This window comes from Leopardus geoffroyi, chromosome A2 (genome assembly GCF_018350155.1).
Source record: "Leopardus geoffroyi isolate Oge1 chromosome A2, O.geoffroyi_Oge1_pat1.0, whole genome shotgun sequence".
Taxonomy (NCBI): domain Eukaryota; kingdom Metazoa; phylum Chordata; class Mammalia; order Carnivora; family Felidae; genus Leopardus; species Leopardus geoffroyi.
Window position 1 is genome coordinate 101,946,134 of NC_059331.1, and position 20,497 is coordinate 101,966,630.

General features: G+C 35.7%; 1 protein-coding gene across 1 annotated transcript in view; it reads left to right on the forward strand.

Annotated features, from left to right (window-relative positions):
* Positions 1-20,497, forward strand: part of GLCCI1 (glucocorticoid induced 1) — a 149,681-nt gene that overhangs the window by 60,531 nt on the left and 68,653 nt on the right. Inside the window, exon 4 of the mRNA XM_045496396.1 lies at positions 17,255-17,406. Within this exon, the coding sequence (XP_045352352.1) occupies positions 17,255-17,406 (152 nt within the window). The remainder of the gene's footprint in view (positions 1-17,254; positions 17,407-20,497) is intronic.

A 20,497-nucleotide genomic window follows, 5' to 3' on the forward strand; every position in this document is an offset into this window, starting at 1 on the left:
TCTAAATCATCTAACACAATTTAGAATGCCAACTCAGTTGTATGCATTTTAATTTTATTAACAAATGTATGATAATTTTTTTCTGCTGAAGTTGGCTTTGTGATTTTTGAGTAGAAGATTATGTTGGTATTTAAATTCAAAGTTTTATGAGGGACTGAAAGGTGTAATTGCATTTCTGCAGACAGGAGAGGGTATTCTTCTTGGTGGTACCTGTGTACAGCAAATTAAAGCAGGCATTCTCCTTACATTCTGTAAGTTGACATACCAAATATTTTAAATATCACTAACTATCTGTGGATGTTTTGCTTATGCTCTTTACCTTCTTGCTGATCTTTTTACCATCTGTATGAAAAGTTTTAAAGGGCATTCAACCTATGTTTCACAGGGTAGAATATATCATATTTTCTAAGTTAACAGCTTCGAAAAAGTGGCCTATTTTTCCGTGTACTGAGACAAAAAACAATAATTTATTAATAAATTATGAATGAATTTGATTTAATTCCAGATTTGGGTAATGTACTCTAATTATCAATGTGTAATAAGATGCGATTAGGAGTATAATTATCAAGGTAAAGAGTATCAAATGATTTAGTTCTGTACCAACTTAGAGACTTGGTACAGAATGGAGTTGAATGGTTTCTTTTATTTGCTTACTGGCACTATGGAACACAACCTTAAGACTTTCAGACCTAGGGCATCATTGGGTTGAATTCTAACTTCCTGTCAGCATAATCATTGACTTCTTCCTCATTTCTCCCATCCTGCTCATCACTGTATCTTGTCCCATCTCCTCTGAATTGTGTCCTGAATCTGGTGGCTTCTTTGCATCCTTTATCCTTTCCATTTCTTAATTATTGTTGCTCATACAGTTGTGGTTTCCCCCTGCTAAAGTGCCCCATCTATAATTTAGCCATCATACTACTATAAGCACATTCTTTCTTTAAAAAAAAAAAAAAATCCTGTCCTTAGCTTGACATAAAGGACTTACCTCGGCGCCCTCTGGTACCTCGTGTTCTTTGCAAACTGAACTCACTTTTTCATTGAAAATGCTGTTATCCTTACATAGCTCCATGCTTTGAATACATGTTCCTTGTAAGGTAAGATAGATGACCTTAAATTAGTTTAAGTTAGACTATCCTGTCTGTGGTAACAATTTATGATAATAATTAGTGAGATTCTAAAATGAGACCTCAGCTATCTACAAGGATAATTGTAGATGCTAGTGTTACCAACTTTACTGCATCTCAGAGCATAAAGAAAGGTGGTCCACCAGCTGTTACTACTAGAACTACTTCGAAAATTCACCTTGGAAGGCCTACTCTCCACATCTGATTCAACACATTGGCAAGTGGGGTTCATCGTTATCAGTACTTCTGTCAATATGCAAGAGATACTGTGTCAAGTTTGATTGTGTGATCTTGGTGGAATGTTTATTTATATAATCTGCTATGTATTCTCACTAATGATTCTATAACTACTCTTTGATTACAATTTTAAAAGATCATATTCAAAAGAAGTTCAGGGATGTTTTCAGCAATGGTTGTTTCAGTGACTAAAAATAAGTACATGGTCTCCCAGCATGCTTGGCAGGCCAAGAAGTTTAGTGTATTTGTTAAACATGTTTTTTGAATATACACTGTATGAAGAGTTTTGTATTGAATGAACCTATTTTAATGACCTGTTTGTGAAATATCTGAGCATAGAAATTACAATCTTTTATGTAAATGTGGAAAATAGGATGACAGTAGGACCTGAATTCGAGTTACTTTTGTCACTGTCTTGTACTTTATTCACAATGATTTTAGATGAGCCTCACGTACAGAATATTAAAAAGAGATATGGAGCTGTCCTATTTGAGGCTCTTCTAAAAAGTCTTCAGTAAAGAGGTCTGGGATAAATACCAGGTGATTTCTAGTTTTTTAATATTTATTTCATAAAGACTAGGAGAGGATGGGCAAATGATATTCACAAGTTCAACAAATGTTTCTTGAGTAGTTGTGCTAGGTGTTAGAGAAACAGGGGGAAAAAAAAAAAAGAGTGAGAGACCAAAACCTTTGGGTGGGAAGGAGTCAACCTCTGGTAGATCAGTCCTATGCTGCAAAAGTAAAATAGCTAAAAGATAGGAAAGAGAGAAAGATAAGTGAGGGATTTGACATCTGCATGAAAAATAAGTTAACTGCATTATTCATAATTTTTAAACCTATATTGTTCAGTACTTGTTCTATCTTAAAACTACATAGGAAGAATTTAAAAAATTCTAACCAGAAGTAAAGAGGGAAAGAATGGAGAGAAAGGGGAAATGTAAATCCAGTTCACCCAGCTTTTTTGTGGTGTGGTTTGGTTTTCCCCCAAATTGAGATGAGTCTTTCCAGTATATCTAGAGATGTTGTTAGTGTTTTTATTCTAAATGCCTCAGCTATTCTAGGTATTGTTAAGTGATTCAACCTGTATCCAAAACTGTAGCCTGATATTGGTTCACACAGTTGTTGGGCACTCAGGTTGAACATTGTTCTTTCATCGTTTAAGGAGGGGAAAATTAATTCAGATCTAATATAAACTCTGGAACTTTGTGACTTTATTCCATTTATAGGTCCTGGTCAGTGCCATTTTGACTGAAGTACAGTTCAATCAATAGACTATTTTTGACTAAGATTATAATGGGCAGTTCTATGGCTATTTTAGAGGAATAAAATATGCTATTTTAAAATATTTTATGACACTTTTCCTGTGCACTTAGTCATGCCACTAGTAGTTTTATTTTATTTTTTCTTAAGTTGCTCTCAGTCCTTGGCAGCATTTCCTGGCAACCTTTAATGCACAATATTTGTAGAATTGTTGAGGTGGAAGGTGTTCTGTGTATGCAAACACAGAACTGGCTTTTACCATGTTCTTTTTTACTCCATAGCCTCTACAAAGGTGTCATTTGTATAAGGCATTTTCCTTCAGGATGTTTCCTGCAGCTTTTGGCCATTTCCAGCTTTAATGAAGCATCCAATTTTGGATAAACTACTGCTTCACAGCTACGTATTTGATTCTTTGGTGTCAATATTTAGGAAAGTAAATGCTAGAATAAACATCTGTGTTTCCCTATTTCTGAAGTCTTCATTCTGTTGAGCCTATTGGTTCTGGGTTTATAGAGAAGTGTAGTTAGTTGTGTATTTCTTAGTCCATTGCTGGATCTGGGGACACAATCGGGGAAAATACAGCTTGCAGACTAAATTTAATTTATTAGATTCTTTTTCATTAAGCAGGTCAGTGGTATCCAAATATATTCCAGTAGAGATTAACCATTTTTTGTTTCCCTGCCATCAATAAATTTGCTTGATTGGCAGTCATATTTTGTTGCAATTAAGCAGTCAACTCTCTAGGCCTTTACTCCTAATTTCTTCATTTAACCATAGAGTTACCTACTTATTCTATTATTATGCTATTATGAGCTAACCTATAGTTATTATTACCTAAACAAAGTATTTATAGCTAAACTTAAGTGCTTAAGTCTTAACTTTGTTTATAGATTTTATGTACAAGTATCTTTGGATTTTGAATTCTTACAAATTTTCAGTGTAGATAGCATGAGAAGAAATATTTACTGATCTAGGAAACTGTGGTGCTCTCTGTGCCATATCAGTTCATTCTTCATTCACATAAGGGGTAAGAATGCTGATAATTTTTTTTTTTCAGATTCTTTTTCAGAATCAGAGGAGCTACAGTTCCTACAGATTCCTACAGAATCAGAGGAGTCATACAGATTTCTAAAGATCTCATTTTATGTGATATGATCAGTGCTTTTTTAGTAGTGAATAAGAGCTTGATCCTATAATGTTAGTGGTCATAATCAATGCTTTCTAGGCCTTTAAAATTATTTTAAGACTTTTTGTTTTTTATTGGCATACCCAGTAGATGGTGAAATTGTATGCAAAGAGCCTGGTTATTTGTGTCCCTTCTAGATTTAGCCCCTTGCAAGGAGAAAGTCCTCTTCTCCACTTCGAATCCCTCTGTCCGTTGCCCTGCCATTTCTCATGGTAAACTCCACCTTTTCCCATAAAAGGAACTCCTGTCCTTTGATCCCTTCCTGGTTCTTGCTGCAGGCTCCCATAAGATGCACTTTGAAACTTTCCTCTGTGATTGCCAGCTCTGGTGGGGGGGGGGGGGGTGGTGGGCAGAAATTCTGTTAATGCAGTGGCTATGGATGCTCCATTCCAGCTATTTTCTCCTCTGGACTAGGCAGGAGTTCATCTCTTTACTAGGTTAAGTAGGAAGAAAGTGTACTCTCTAAGGCTAGCATTAATTTTTCTGAGTCAACACAATCAAAATACTAGAGAAATATCAAAAATTTTTAAATGTATTTCTCTGGTTCTAGGGGGAATTTAATAACTCACATTTGGTTTGCAGCTATTCTGTAAATTTATAGTCTAAGATTCAAATGTGCTAATAGAATGACTATGTGAATTTCAGATCTTTTTCTGGCCATTATTTCATGTAGTGATACAAGACTTGCCTTAGCAATATTGGGCAATCTGCTGCTCCTTTGTCCTTTCAAAGTTACTAACTGAATTCCTTGCACCTCCTAGCAGTTTTTATGTTAATTCCTTTGCCAGCTGTTCATTGTTTGAAGCTTAGTCTCTGGTAGATTCTTCAGGAGAAACTCATGGGAATGATACTCCTTGAGTTCTCCATACTTTATGTAACAAGAATTCAGCTACAGTTTTTATCTGTGCCTTTAAAGGTCACTTTAGCTTTATTAAATGTGTTTGATGTAGGCTGTTCTGGACAATTTTCTCTGGATATATGTATGTACTTTTAATATATAGTTCAAGTTACCTTTCGTTTTAGAGTTTTTTAGTATTTTTTGTTTTGTTGTTTTGGTCTCCTTCAAAGATTCCTGTTAAACATATGTTGGACCTCATCTTGCTTATGGTACATATTAATCATTTTCTCTTGATATCTTTTGATCTCTTCCTTTTTTTAAAAAATTATAAAATGTGTTTTATGTTTCATGTAATTTCTGTTAAGGCATTGCCCATTGTATTTTTTGTAATTTAGTCTTCATTCCTGAAATAAGTTTTCCTTATGTTTCTAAGTCTTTCCTGAGTTTGGTCACTTTTCTTTTCATATCTTCCTTGCCCTCAAACACATCACTTATGAATTTTTCTAATCCTGAGGTTTTTCATTGCTTCTATCATTTAAAAAAGACTTTTAGCTTGTTTTGAGCTATTAGGTTGCAATTTTCATCCTACATGGTCATGTGTTTCTTTCTTGCTTTCATTATCGTAGGTCATTATTTATTCTTTGTGCCCTATTTTCCCTCATAGTGTAATTGTGTGGGTTTGGGGTGCCTGAGTGGTTCAGTCAGTTAAGTGTCCGACTCTGAGCATTTCGGCTCAGGTCGTGATCTCACAGTTTCATGGGTTCTAGTCCCTCATCGGGCTCTGTGCTGACAGTGTGGAGCCTGTTTGAGATTCTCTCTCTCTGCCCCTCCCCCACTCATGCTCTCTTTGTCTCTTTCAAAAATAACTTAAAAAATAATTATGTGGGATTTATTTGCTCTTCTCTTGCTCACATTTTAGGTGAAATGAATTTTACTGTGTTTTTAGAAGGGGGACATCATTCAGGTAGAGCTTTTCTAGCTTAAGAACTCTAGTATTCTCACTTCTTTTGTTTTTATAAAATGACTTAAAACCTCTTGCTTTTGTTATCATTCTCCTTGACTACCTTCCCCAACTTACCTGAACTTTCTGTTTGCTTTGCTTGTATTGTCCCTGCTATGTTCAGTTTTTATTGGACTCCCAGTAATTTCTCGTCATTGTTGGACTCTGTATTGGAAGCAGTTTTGTTAAGTTTGAGACTAGCCATATAGTTCCACTACTTCAGACTTTATTCACTTGGTGTCCTCTTGCACTCCTGTAGAACCCCCTTCCAATTTTGGCTACTGTACTCAGATTTGTCCTTTCCATTTACCCAGTAGTGATTGGTTTTCTTTTGTTCTCAGGATTGTCAGAAGCCCACATACTTTCCTTCTGCTGCCTCTCAGACAGATGTTCAAAACATGATGGTCTTAATTTCTGAATCTTTGTCCCTATTCACTTAGATTTGAAGTTTTTGTGGGGCCGTTTTGTGACATTGTTATGTTGCAGGTGCTTTCCCTCAGGTCTTTGGTTTGACTAGTTTCTTTGCTCTCTTGTCACAGGGAGTTGTAAAATCTTTTCCTACTTTTGCAGTTTTTTGATAAAAGATTTCTTTTTTTTTTTTTTTTAAAGTTTCTTTATTTTGAGAGACAGAACACAAGTGGGGGTGGGACAGAGAGAGAGAGGGAGAGAGAGAATCCCAAACAGGTTCCACACTGTGAGCGTGGAGCCAGACGCAGGGCTCAAACACAAGAACTGTGAGATCTAACCTGAGCTGAAACCAAGAGTCAGATACTAAACCGATTGAGCCACCCAGATGCCCCTTGACAAAACTTTTATATGAAGAACTGTCTTGAATATTGACTTATTGCTCTACTTAATAGACACAAAATGCTACATATATTAGAAACCTGCCATAGTGCTAAAATAAAAAATAAGAGGTTAGTATTATGAAGGGAAACTGTACTCTGGAGGGTAACAGAGAGGGCATGTGTGTGTGTGTGAGAGAGAGAGAGAGAGGGGGAGGGAGAGAGAATTACTATATGTATGGACATATATTCCAAACAAAAACAGCTGAAAAAAATATTAGTATCCGTTTCTAGATGGGTGAATTTTTTTTCTATTTTTTCCTCATTAAAAGGTAAATTTTGAAGAAAAATGCTATATATCACAATTTGGGTGAAGTTGTTTCCTACTTTAAAAATCAGTGAGTACATCAGTAAAACTGGTTGTCACACTGTAGTCAAGATACGACCCATTCTGTAGCCTTTTTGTTTTTCTTTTTTTTTTTTCCACATTATAAAATTTATTTTACTTTTTCTCTTTTTTTCCCCAAGTTTTTATTTAAATTCCAGGTAAACAATGTCGTATTAATTTCAGGTGTATAATTTACTGATTCATCACTTACAACACTCAGTGCTCATCCAAAAAAAAAAAAAAAAAAAAGGCGGGGGGAGAGAGAGAGAGACAGAGAGACAGAGACAGAGACATATAGACAGATGGACAAACCAGGAAACAGACCCTTAACTACAGAGAACAAAACTAAGGGTTTCTGGAGGGGGTGTGGGTGAGAGGGTGGGTTAAGCGGGTGATAGGTATTAAAGAGGGCACTTGTTTGTTTTTCTTTTTAAATTGGGATATAATAGTGAATCTACCTCATTTGGTTAAAAATTTTCCAAGTTCTACCAATGCTGTAACTGGAAGTTAGCTCTTTAAAACAAAATATTGTGGAATATTCTGTCTCCTGATTAGAGAATACTTGCTTTCTTTTCAATTACAATATTACTTTCATCTTTGACCATCTTATTTTGGTTCTTTTATAGTTGCTAATACTTGGTGATTATTTCTTTAATGTCTCAGCCCATTAGTCATAATGGATTTAGATGTTTGGAATCTCTGTGAATTGAATTCATTGGAAGTTCATAAAGCTTATGAACCTTCTACTAATTATGACTTCACCAAGGTTCTTTAAAGGACTATTATTTTGCTACCAGAAAAAAAAATGCATTAAAATTTTTTTTAGCATCTTCTCTACCACATATGTAATTTCTTTGTAGATGTATTCCAAATGTCAAGAGCCCCATCTTACTTTGTTGCGTGTTCTTCCACTGCATGTCACCGGGCTTTATGGCTATCTTAGTGAAATTTTCTTTAAAACAAAAGATACAAAAAGATCTTCTCTTGGGTTTTCTTTGAAAACAAGCTTGAAGGCTTTCCTTATCTCATCTTAGGTGCCATTTCACACAAATTTGAGTGAGCTGTAACCCATAAGATCATTCCTAAATGGCTGCATGACTACATTTTTTTAAATTGTTTTCTTGACAAATCTCAGGTTACAGGCTGTGTCAGGCTTAGTTTGGTTAGAAGCATGTTTGTTTCTCTTGTCAACTTCTTGATTGGTTCCTTTCCAGATTTCTGCAGGGCTGCCATATGGTCATTTCTGCATGTTTTCTAGATTGCCTCTGTGGCAGGATTCCAGGTATGCTTGATTAGTGTTTCAGAATCTACTCACACTAAGAGGGCTTCAATTTTTGCCCTTTAGTTTGATTTCAGCTAGCATGTTCAGATCTAGTGTCCTTCCTGTCTCTTATCTGAAGTTCATTTTATTTTGATGATTTTGTTTTATATGGCCTATGTGTTTTTGTGTTCTTAGATGTCAAGGAAGAAGAAAGACCTATAAAGGCCATTAGTAAAGTGCCTGGACTATGTTGACTTTGGAAAACCGAATCTAGTAATAATTCTACTAGGTGACCAATATTAACGTACTTTAGATTGGCTAGAAAAGTATACCAGTCTCCCTTTACATTTGTTAATTCTTGTTTATACACTTGAAAAAAAAAACTTTGGCAATATATTTTGGAAATCATTCTTTATACTTGTCAGGTAAGGAGACTCTTAATGTTGCTGGTGATATTAAAGAAAAAATTATGAGACTTGTTAAAGAAAGGTAAGACAAACTTTATTCAGGAAGACTCTCGTAATATGTGTAGGGACCACTGCAATGGAGTTTTGGAGTGAGGAAGAGAGATTGGGCTCAAACTCTGAATACAGCAAAGAATAGTGGGGATTTCTAGCCAAGGAGCAGGGTGAGTGATAGTGGATGGAAAATTACTAAGAAGGAAACATTGGGATAAGGGAGGATTCTGGCTAAACAGACATCACAGGGTTATTGTCGAAGGCAGTCTAGGGTGATCAGATATCACATGGGGGTGGTGGAGGATGAGGAACTTGATCAGATATCAAGAGTGATCAAATATTGAGGGTAGGGATTCTTGCTAAAATTGGACAGTGCAGAGACAAACATGGAAGTCCAAAAGTTAGGGCCTAGTTGAGAAGAGTTCAGAGGAGCCTGACTAAAGTTTGGCCAAGGAGAAAATCTTTGTCAGTGATAATAATTTAAAACTACGGCTCTCGAGGAAGAGCTCTCACTACAGAAATACTGAAGCAAATCCCTGATAACAAATAGGCCTTTAGCAAAATTATTTTTAACCTGAGTGAGCCAGTGGGGTGAATATTTCCAACCTGTATTTATTTATAGTGGTTCTTGATCTCCACTAGATTAGGAACTGTATCATTTCAAGTTGAAGTTGAAGAAAGGTAATTTAATGTCTTCAATCTTGGCTTAGTGAACTTGTTTTGATTTTCAATGATGAAGATTGAAATTATAATATGAATGAAGTTAGACGTCATGAAAAGCTCATTGATTTTCTGTAAAGATAAAGGTTGTTTAATAAACTCAGGCTTAAATGCTGTAGTCAAATTAATTATTAAAATTTAAATTTCACTTTACCTATATATTTGATTTAATTTTGCTCTGGCACTTTCATTTTATAAGGGAACCTACTTAATCTATTTTTTTCAGACTTCCTCATGTGTTTGAGGAAGTAAATTTTTTTGTACTTCACTTTTATTTGCATGCACAATACCCTGTTTGGACAGGAAGATCTCTGTCCAAAGGAAGCTATATTGAACTTTGTTATCTCATCTTTCTGGTGTGCCTAAGCATTCTGCCTAGAGTTTTCTGTATTAAAATGTGAAGTTTCCTATGTCATGGCTGGCCTCAAATTAGAAAGTAACCTTTTAAAGGTTATTTATTAAATTTATTAAATTCTAGAAGTTTAGCTGCTAGGAGCAGATTTCAAAGAGTTGGTTGACTTTGCAGCAGGATATTTCCTTAGGTATATGTAGTCAAACTTTCAGTGCCTTTAAATGGGAGTAAATTATTGTCATAGCAGGTTTTTATTTTTGAGTATCTACAGTTCCAAAGGATCTGGTCCCAGTCCTTCAGACATAGGTTCTTAAGCTTTTAATAGCATTAAGAGTCACCTGGGATGTTTACTAAAAATTCAGATTCCTTGATCCCTCTCCTCTACCAAAGAGTCTCACATGGTTGATAAGAAAACAGGCACACAAGTGAGCATATTAACAAAAGTCTTAGACTTTGAGAAACCCTGCTTTAGGACCTCAGTGTTTTCCAAACCTTATGAAGCATCTGAACCAGTCTGGTTTGGTTTAAAAATGTGTTGATACCTAGTTCCCCTGTATAATTTCTTAATTAGAATCTCTTGGAGTCTGGCCTGGTAACTTGCATTTTTAACAAGCTGCCTGGTGATCCTTGTAAGAAAGCCACACAGGATCCCATCCTTGAGTTCCATTGCTTAGTCCACCATTGAATTGCCTGAGAGCCTTGTGTCTTTCTGTTCTAGGATTGCCTAAGGTCTCATTTCTAAGTGAAATACTAGAAAGCTGTTTCTTTTACTTCTCAGACATGCCCAGGTGTTAACACTGTAGTGGCAAAAAAGCATTCTCAATTTTTTTTTTTTTTTAAAGCATTCTTTAACATTGTTCTAATCAGTACTAGGCAATTTAAGGCATACACAGACACACACCAACACATTGTGGGACTTAATGGCTGTTTTCATTTCTAATGTTAGCAAAGTTAAATGATAAACATGATTATTTTTACTACAACTGTGGTAGGATAAAATGTTTTTACATACTTCAGGAGCTTAAATTCAAGACAAAATATTATATATGTTTGTTTTGGTACTATTGGCTAACATTGTAATGTGACATTTTGAAAACTAGTTACGAGTTCTGTGATAGAAAGAACTGGAAAAGTGGTATTAGTACTTAGTTGTCTTAAGCATTTGCTCAATTGAATGGCTGGAAGATGCTTTACAATGGTAATCAGTGTGATGGATTTTGAATAAAGAAGCAGTTCATTCTGGTGGCGTTATAATGGCTAAGTTTCATGGAATTTTAGGCATTGCACAGTAGTTGAAGGAGTAATAGCTCTTTTTCAAGAAGTTTTAAATAAATTGTTAAATGCTTTCTTTAAGTTTGGATGTGCTTCATGTAATCACGAAGTGTAGATGGAAAGCTTTGGCTAATAATCATTAATTGAGAGCTAAACACAGAGAACTGACAATTTTTACTTGCTTTTGTAGTAGGGTGAACATAGTATGAAATAGGTTGGAGTGTGTTAATGGTCCAAGAAAAAATATGAGTGCTTTTTTATTTGTGTTGGTTTGCATTCTGTATGGCTACATTATGGCACTCAAAAATACTGTATCATCTTTGTCACCTGGTAAGGTTAGTTTGGAAGATGTGGTTGGTGGCTTGTTTCATATTATTCTGGAGCTATAGTTCTTTAAGTTTCCAATATTCAGTAACTTTTTTTTTTCTTTTTTAGCTTGCTGAAGTTGTATTTAACTTTATTTTCCACTGCAAGTTAGCTTCTTAAGGCATGAGATTTCCAAACTGACTAGTCAATCTTCAGTCACTGCCACTGAAGTAAACATTGTTGTGAACAAATTAATTAATTTAACATCATACTACATTGCTCTGGCAGTTAGATATCAGGCATGTTTTAACTGTTTTGAACAGTGCTAGTTTGCTATTCAAATTCAGGGTTATCTAATACGTAGCTTCATGCATTTAAGCCTATTTTAGTATTATTACTCTAAAGTTGAATTTCCAGTTGGTTGTTAGAGAGCAAGAAGTATTTTGTATAGTTCTCAGTAGGTATTCAGGAGACCCAGGCCTACCAACTGCTGTTGCCATGTGGCTTCCTATTCAAGGAGGTGAAGAGGGGCAGGAAAGAACAACTTTTATTTTTTTTTTTTTATTTTTTTTTTTTCAACGTTTATTTATTTTTGGGACAGAGAGAGACAGAGCATGAACGGGGGAGGGGCAGAGAGAGAGGGAGACACAGAATCGGAAACAGGCTCCAGGCTCTGAGCCATCAGCCCAGAGCCTGACACGGGGCTCGAACTCCCGGACCGCGAGATCGTGACCTGGCTGAAGTCGGACGCTTAACCGACTGCGCCACCCAGGCGCCCCAAGAACAACTTTTAGATGAATGTAATGAGGATGACTTGTTATAGACTGTTGCTATCAACAGTCATTTTCTGATTCTAATAGAATGATAGTACTGGAAATAGGTGTGATTTTTTTTTTTCTAACCATCGTATTTTTTTGCTGAAGTTAGTTGTGTTTTACCCTAAACTATTTAAGTAAGGGTATTAGCAGCAGGACTGGTAAAGTAGCATGGCAAAGACTCTTACTACTCCTTTTGTGTAGTTGGAGAGCAACATTCTTGATATCTGCTGCCTAATTTTTTTTTTTTTTGCTTTCTTTCCCTTCCTCTCCTTTGGTGTGCTTTTGCCATACATATACTGCTTTATATTATAGTTTAATTCTATGTATCATGTCTACCCCTAACCAGGATATAAACTCCTTGAAGAGAATCTGAAACTTGTTTTGCAATTTCCCTTGGTACATGTAACAGTGCTTTCCATATGGCAGACATTTAGCAAGTTTTATTTAGTAATAATGATTACCTGGTTTCACCACTTATGAAGGTACTGTTTTCCTGATGCCTGTTTTCCTTAAGTAATGATACTAAGTATTTATTTAATTGATTTTCTTTCATACCTTACATAAATATAATTGAATATTTATTTTAGCAATTCTATTAAGTTAAACTCTTGTAAATTAATTCAAAGACTGACTCTACTAATGTATGTTTCTAGCTCATAGGGTGTCCTCTTGATCTACTTGAATTGAGGTAATTTTGTAATAATTAGAGAAATAATTGTGATCACTCAATTCAAAACTACATATTCTAATCACAGCTGTAACCATGACATAGACAATTTATTGTATTGAATATGTAGGTAATGCAAAGCCAGTGTTGATTTTCCGTATTGCACTGGATTGTAAAACCTGAGTTGATAGGAGATAACACCATGAATTAAATAAATAAAAACTGGTGAGCATCGAGGCTTAGATGTTGAGGCAGTTAAAAACTAATTCATTTCCAGGGCACTTGGGTGGCTCAGTCAGTTAAGCATCCAGCTCTTGATTTTGGCTCAGGTCATCATCTCATGGTTTGTGGGATCGAGCGCCATGTTGGGCTCTGGGCTGACTGTGCAGAACCTGCTTGGGATTCTCTCTCTCCCTCTCTCTCTCCCTCTCCCTCCCTCTCTGTGTGCTTGTGTGAGCTTTCTCTCTCTCTCCTCTCTCAGATAAATTTGAAAATTTATATATATATAAACTAATTGCCATGATAATTTGGATAATGGTAACAAGTCATCTTGTTGAAATAGAATTACATTGGGGCGCCTGGGTGGCTCAGTCGGTTGAGCGGCCGACTTCGGCTCAGGTCATGATCTCACGGTCCGTGAGTTCGAGCCCCGCGTCAGGCTCTATGCTGACAGCTCAGAGTCTGGAGCCTGTTTCAGATTCTGTGTCTCCCTTTCTTTCTTTCTGACCCTCCCCCGTTCATGATCTGTCTCTGTCTCAAAAATAAATAAACATTAAAAAAAAAAATTAAAAAAAAAAAAGAAATAGAATTACATTGTTTTTGACAAACCTTTTGTTAAGTCTAGGGCTTTAGTGATATTTGATAGATTCAGTTATTATGGCTAATCATATCCTGGAAGAGTACTGTCCTTGCCAATTTTCAAACCTAATCTGATTTTTACACTTGAAATAATTTGGAAATTAATAACTCCCTATCTTTTAAATTTTCCTGGTTGTGAGCACTGGTGAGAATCTTTATTTTAAAGAGTGTTCGGGAGTACCTGGGTGGCTCAGTCATTTGAGCACCCAACCCTTGATTTTGGCTCAGGTCATGATCTCACGGTTTGTGAGATCTCTGTGCTGACAGCACAGAGCCTACTTGGGATCCTCTCTCTTCCTCTCTCTCTTTCCCTCCCCGCCCCCCCCATAAATAAACAAACATAAAAAAATAAAGAATATGTTTGAAATAGGACCTATCAAGAATATATGCCTCATATACTTTAATTTTTTTTTTAAATGATGATCAGTAGAATGAATTTTGTAACAAGATATAGACACTGCGTTGTCCTAACTTGTTTTCTCTTTTTAAGGCAGATCTTTTTGTTTGTTTTGGTGGTGGTAATGTCTGGTGCTTGTCTACACATTCTGAACATCATTAAGCAGTAGGATAATCTTGTAAAATTAGAGCTAAGTGGCCAATCTGTACATTGAGACTAGCACCCAGTTTCAGGTCCATTAAAGTAATAAGGCCATCTTTTGAGATACAGGAAAACATCATAACTTCTGTTTTTTTCCACACGTGTATTTTTATTTTTCTTCCATATCATGTGTTTGTTTTATCAGTTTTATAATGCTTAACGTATTAGTAATACAGTACATATCTCATTTATAAATGAATAACTACAGATGTTGTTCCATGCTTACCTATAAGAGTATTTAGTCAAAATAGCTTGAAGACCACAGTTCTGACAAAGTCACTAATCCTAGAGAATGGACATTACGTGGAGAACATGTGATCTTTTGAGAGTGATAGGCAAAGGTCCAGTGATAAAATATATAGCAAGAGTTATTTGATATAGATTGAAATATATAGATCAAGAAGCTCATTTATATTGCTTCTTCATTATAAAACATAAAAATGGTCCCTATGGTTTATTTTCCAAGTTAGGAGGAGTTTTAATAGTTGTAAGTAGCGTATGTATGACATTTTAATAGTTCGGAGCAGTGTAAGTTTAGGCACAAGTTTTCCACATGTAGTGGTTCTTCATTTTCTGGCTACAGCTGACCTTTATGCAGGACTTTTTGTATTTAGTGGTGGACTGCTATAAATGTTGGTTCTTTTTTAAGACAATCTTTTTTGTCTCTTGTGTCTTCCTGGTGGAGGGAATATAAAGTAACTTTAAAAATTTTTAAATTGTTATAAATTAGATTATGAGAGACATATTTTCTCCTTTTCCCGAAGTTGTTAAAATTTGTGGGTATTGCTTTTATAGCCAGAAAAAAAATACTTAAAGGAATTAATATAAATAACTTCTACTAGTACCAAAAACAGTCTACATAGGTATTAGTTGTGATGGGGGAGGAGGTAAGAGAGAAGAAAAAAAAAAAAAAAAAAAAAAACAGTGAAACAGGACAAGTAGCAAGAAAGCATTACAAATAGGAAGAAGAAAGTTACATGACAAGTTAAATTTACTATAGCAATAATGTAAATGGGATAAAATTATCTTCTACAAGAAGGCTTACTGCAAAGCTTTTTTTCCCAAAAAGCTTAGTTATATACTGAGTATAGGACACATGCGTAAACAGAATGATTGAAAGAAATTGAAAATTCAAGAGTAGGGATATCAGGCAAATTATAATAGAGAGCAAAAGGGGTCACAATGTTAATGTTTAATTTGAGAGAGTTTAAAACGTGATATATGGAACAGATCATAATGGTGAAGTATGTAAGCCATAGTACTGATATCATGGATCAGTATGTGTCAGGTTACACAGAACTAAAATGTAAATGATAAAAAATGGCAATAAAGAGAATTATTAGATCTCAAAAGAAGTTTAGAAATTTTAGAGTTCTTCTCTAAATTTGTGACAGATCCAGATGATAATTATATTATTCCTATATTCTGTATCTTTATTTCAGTTGAGGTACAAGACTAATAAAGACCTATATTCTGAAAACAGAAAATATATCTTCTTCATGACTCATGAGATATTTATAAAAGTTGGCTATGTTTTTGGTCACAAAGAAAATTTCAGATAATTCCAAAGAGTAGATAGAAATAGTAGGTATCCTAGATTCTCTGCCCATGGTGAAATGAAATTAGAGCTAAGTAATAAAGATGAGGAGGAAATTTGGTAATTTTCTTATCTTTTGTAACACTCTCGGGTTAAAGAAAAAAATCAAAACTGCAGTTTTAAGATATGTAAATAATATGATAACACCAAAGTATACACTGTTTTGTTTTCTGATAAAAAAAGCAACAAAAAAACCCTGTATAGTCTGGCTTCAGGAAGATAGTGGAAGGACAGTATTCAAAACAAATGTTCCTTAATTGTTGTTAATGTGCAAGGCATTTTAGTTCCATGTGAGCTGTAACCCTGGATGAGACTCTGAGCTTTGGAGCTTGTAATTGGATGGATTTTATTATAGAAAGCACGTCGGTGGTAAATTATTGGGGATGTGTATATGGAAAGACTATAATTTCTTTGTTAAGAAACTGTAGAGTTCATTATGATCATTTTGATTTTGAAAAACAGTACTTACAGTACCAAATGGAAGGAAGTAGGTTGTTAGAGTAGATTGACTAAACTGTGTAGAATGTCTGGAGATCTTGCTTCCTTTTTACCTCTGGCTCCTGTTGGCAGTTCTCTGTCATTGGACAATTCTGTTTTATCCCTCTGGGCCAGATTCTTCATACATAAATGAGGAAATTGAATTACAATATGAGGTTCTTTATCCATGTTATTTTTGTGTAGCTATGAATAAGTTGATTTAAGTAGTATTGAGCATTGATTCCTTTTCAGTCTGTGGAGACTAAACTTATGTCCTGGTGGGGGAGGAAGACAAACTTACAGTTCCATGCAAGCAGAGGGGGTCACATATATCTGAAACCAAGGGTAGAGATGGAGAAAGAAAAGCCTTGGGGAAGGTTTCACAGAGTTGGTGTGACACCTGAGCTGCTCTTGGAGCTAAGAGTTTGTCAGGGGAACAGAAAAGGAGAGGGTTGTCTGCTCAGGAAGTAGTAGAATGTATAGGGGCAGAGAAGGGAGTGTCGTACATTTGGGAAACTGCAGTTAGTTCATTTGGCACTTTGTAGTTAGCATGGATTTATAGTGGAGTAGCAAGACATTAAGCACCGAGGTATATGGGAGCCAAATTGTAAAAAAATACAGGCTTTAACTTTAAGATGGTAATTAACCATGGAAGTGTTTGTTTGTTTGTTTGTTTGTTTTAGTGGTGTTGGGATGTAGCCCAATTGAGATAGATGCAAAGGTAGCAGTGAAGAAACTGGCAGTCCAGGGGAGACATGATAGAGTCTTAATTAAAGTAATGGCAGTGAAGATGATGGGTAGATTTTAGAATAGGTCTCTGAATGGGTGAACAAGCATCTGACAGCCCTGGAAATATATGCAAGATTTAATATGTGAATGTATTTTCCTTTGGAGAGGGTCTACAAACTTCATCAGGTCATATATGAAAGAGCTGTTAGGGTAAATATGTATCATAAGGAAACTTGGCAGGGTGACATTCTACAGACTATGAAATTTAAATTTTACATAATTTATCAGTGACTAATCTAATTTTTTTTCACTTTTTATAGTGGACAGGCCAAAAGCTCAGCAAGTTCGAACCTCTAGTACAATAAGGCGAACCTCTTCTTTGGATACGATAACAGGACCTTATCTCACAGGACAGTGGCCACGGGATCCTCATGTTCATTACCCTTCATGCATGAAAGATAAAGCTACTCAGGTAAAATGAGCAAATCAAAATCAGTTTTATTACCCTGCAGTTCTGTTTTGATCACAATAAAGAAAATGTAATTTCATCAAATTTTTCCAAATTTGAAATATATTCAACCAAAGAAGGAAGCCTTTTCTTTTTAAGCTTTAAACTAATGGTTTATTGTCATTTCGGTTTTAAAAGTTTTAAAATTATTTAAAATTTAATAAAGAGAACATCAGTTTATATTACATGGTTTTTGAGACTTAGAGTTTTAAGAATTGCTTAACAGAAATTAACATAACTAGTAAGTATATTAGAAAATATAAATAATTTTTGAAGAAAAGTTTACACAATTTTTGGAAGTAATTTATAAAGTACTAGCACATGGCTAAGGAAATTCATGTTATAGGATTTTGTTTAATTTTTTTTTAATGTTTGCTTATTTTTGAGAGAGAGACAGAGCATGAGCAGGGGAGGGGAAAAGAGAGAGAGGGAGACACAGAATCCAAAGCAGGCTCTAAGCTGTGAGCTGTCAGCACAGAGCCCGACACGGGCCTCGAACGCACAAATTAGGAGATCATGACCTGAGCTGAAATCCGATGCTCAACCAACTGAGCCACCCAGGTGTCCCTGTTTGTTTGTTTAAAACCGAAGACTAGAAACCTTGATATCTAAATAGAACGTTTACTGTTTGTCACACTTTTTCTGCTTATGGAAGGTTCCCCAAACTTTTGATTTGAGAAGCTTTTCCTTCCAAGTCAGGGAAAAATATGAAAACATCTTACTTTATGATTTCTGAGTTCTTGACCATTTCTTCATAATAGTCGTCAATCAGCATTTTGAAGAATATTAAAAGTATAAGAGATGGTTGCTGGCCTTAAAGAACTTACAGCATAGTTAGGAAGATAAGATGTAAATTCATGAAAATCAGTAATAGAAGATAGTATATAATTAGATGTTTGGTGAATGGAGCATTTAAATGTTAGAGGATTCAAAGGAATGAGAAGATTTGAAGCTTTCTAGGTTAGGGAAATGGAAGTATTTGAGTTTCATGTCTGAAGAAAAAGGGAGGAAATTTGGACATGATCTGTGAGAATCTTCTCAGTGCTTACAATTTTCTCAGAGAAGCTTGAAACCATGAAATTAGCTTCTTTATTATCCATCTTATCAGTTTTGTCTTCTCAATATTTTATGCTATCCATAGTCTTTTGCTTTCCATTCTTTGCTTTATGAGGAAAATGATCAGTTTGATGTGGTAGACAATGGGCTTCTCAAGTAGAAATAACTAGCAGAACTCAGAGATGTGGGTCTGGACACTTAGAATTGGACCCAGATAATTCAAGACCATCTTTTTGGAAGAGTAGGGTTCACAAGTGTGATAAAGTGTAGACATGGTATATAAAGAAAGAAGATCAAGAGACCAAGGACTTCGTCTTTGGAAATGCACACAGGGAAAGAGAAAAATGCACACTAATATATTTACCTGGAAGCAACAAGAAGAGGAGGGGATTAACATTTACTGACTGTAGATCATGTGCTGCATTTCTTACATCCTGAGTTTCATTTAGTTCTCACAAGAACAATGTAAGATGACACAGATGGGGAAGCAGAGACTCTGAGAAGCTAAGGGACTTACTCAGGATCATAAAGGTAGGAAGTGTTGGAGCCAGGCGTCGAATATAGATTAATTTGTCAATCATTCTGAGCTTCAGTTTTATGGTGCTGTTAGAATAAATGGAATAGTGTGCTTGTGTGTTTCACCTAGTGGAGTAACTGGCACGGTATTTAAAGATGGCAGCTTTTCTTTTTAGGTTTTAAAAAATCCTACTTTTTATTGAGTATATGCTTTATGCAGACGGTATCCAGAAACAGAGGAGCCAGGTAAAGAGCAAAAGCTAAGAGAAGAACTGCAGTAGTCTAGCCTTAGGAGCCAAAGGGAAAGATGTTCTGAGGAAGAATTGTTAACACCATCAGGTGCCAAAGAGAGAGGTCATGGAGAATAAGGACTAAAGTTAAGGATTAGGGGCACATTATCTTGGAGAGTTTAGTATTGAAGTTACAGAGGAGGAAACTCAGATATTCCAGAATTAAGAAGAAAACTAGATGGAGATAGAAAAGAGGGCTCTGGGTATGCTTCTTAAGCTTGTCTGTTTCTTTATCTGTGTGACAAGGTTAGTGAAACCTAACTCATGATAATGTTATGTAACTATACATGACAATATATGAAAGTGAATGTCAGTACCCATGGTAGGTTATTAGTAGTGGATACAGATAGGCCCATTTGCAACATTTGCATGGTTTGGAGCAAATATAAATGAAGACCCACATACCATATGTGTATAACAAACTCTTATATAAGATATATTTTGTCCTTCCACTTTGGCAAATAAACCTTCACATGGACCTTGAACGTCAAGTTGGAACTAAGAAATCCTGGATTCTTCAGACCTACATGCCAGGATGTGTCTGCATGCTCTGATCCCACCCCGTATTTTGAGCCTAAACCCGTATCTTTTCCTACCCTACATACACACCATTCTATTCTCTGAGAGGGGGCTTCACACATATGTTTCAATGCCCCAGTTCTCACATCCATGCTTTGTTTGTACTCCTTCAGGAAGTGAGACCCAGGGAATAGGTTCTTTCACAACTTAGAAGCCAGGCTTCTCTGTTTAGGCAAGGAATTCCTGGGTCTAGGTTACCCAGAGCTTAGTCCGTGGTAGAGGTGTGGGCTCATGGTGTGTATGTCCTTTTGGACCCATGATCTCTTCACCTTTGGGGAGGGGTGTGGGTAGAAGAGGGCCAGAGTAGTTCCTCCTAAAACTCGAAGTCCAGGACAGAGGTCTGACTGGGTCTCTATCTAGGACATTTATTTGAGAAACAACATTGAAAGGAAGGTAAAACATAGGCCTCACTTTACAGATGAGATACTGAGGCATGGGGAAGTTAAGTAATTTGTACTTGGTTATATAGCTAATAAAAATAAAGAAATTTGAACTCAGATTTGGCTGATTCCAAGGCTTTTGCTTTTTCTTCAGTTCTCCACTGTTTCTTATAGTAACCCCTGAAGCATATAGACTTAACCCAGTGTTTACTTTAGAAGCATAAGAAATGGTCT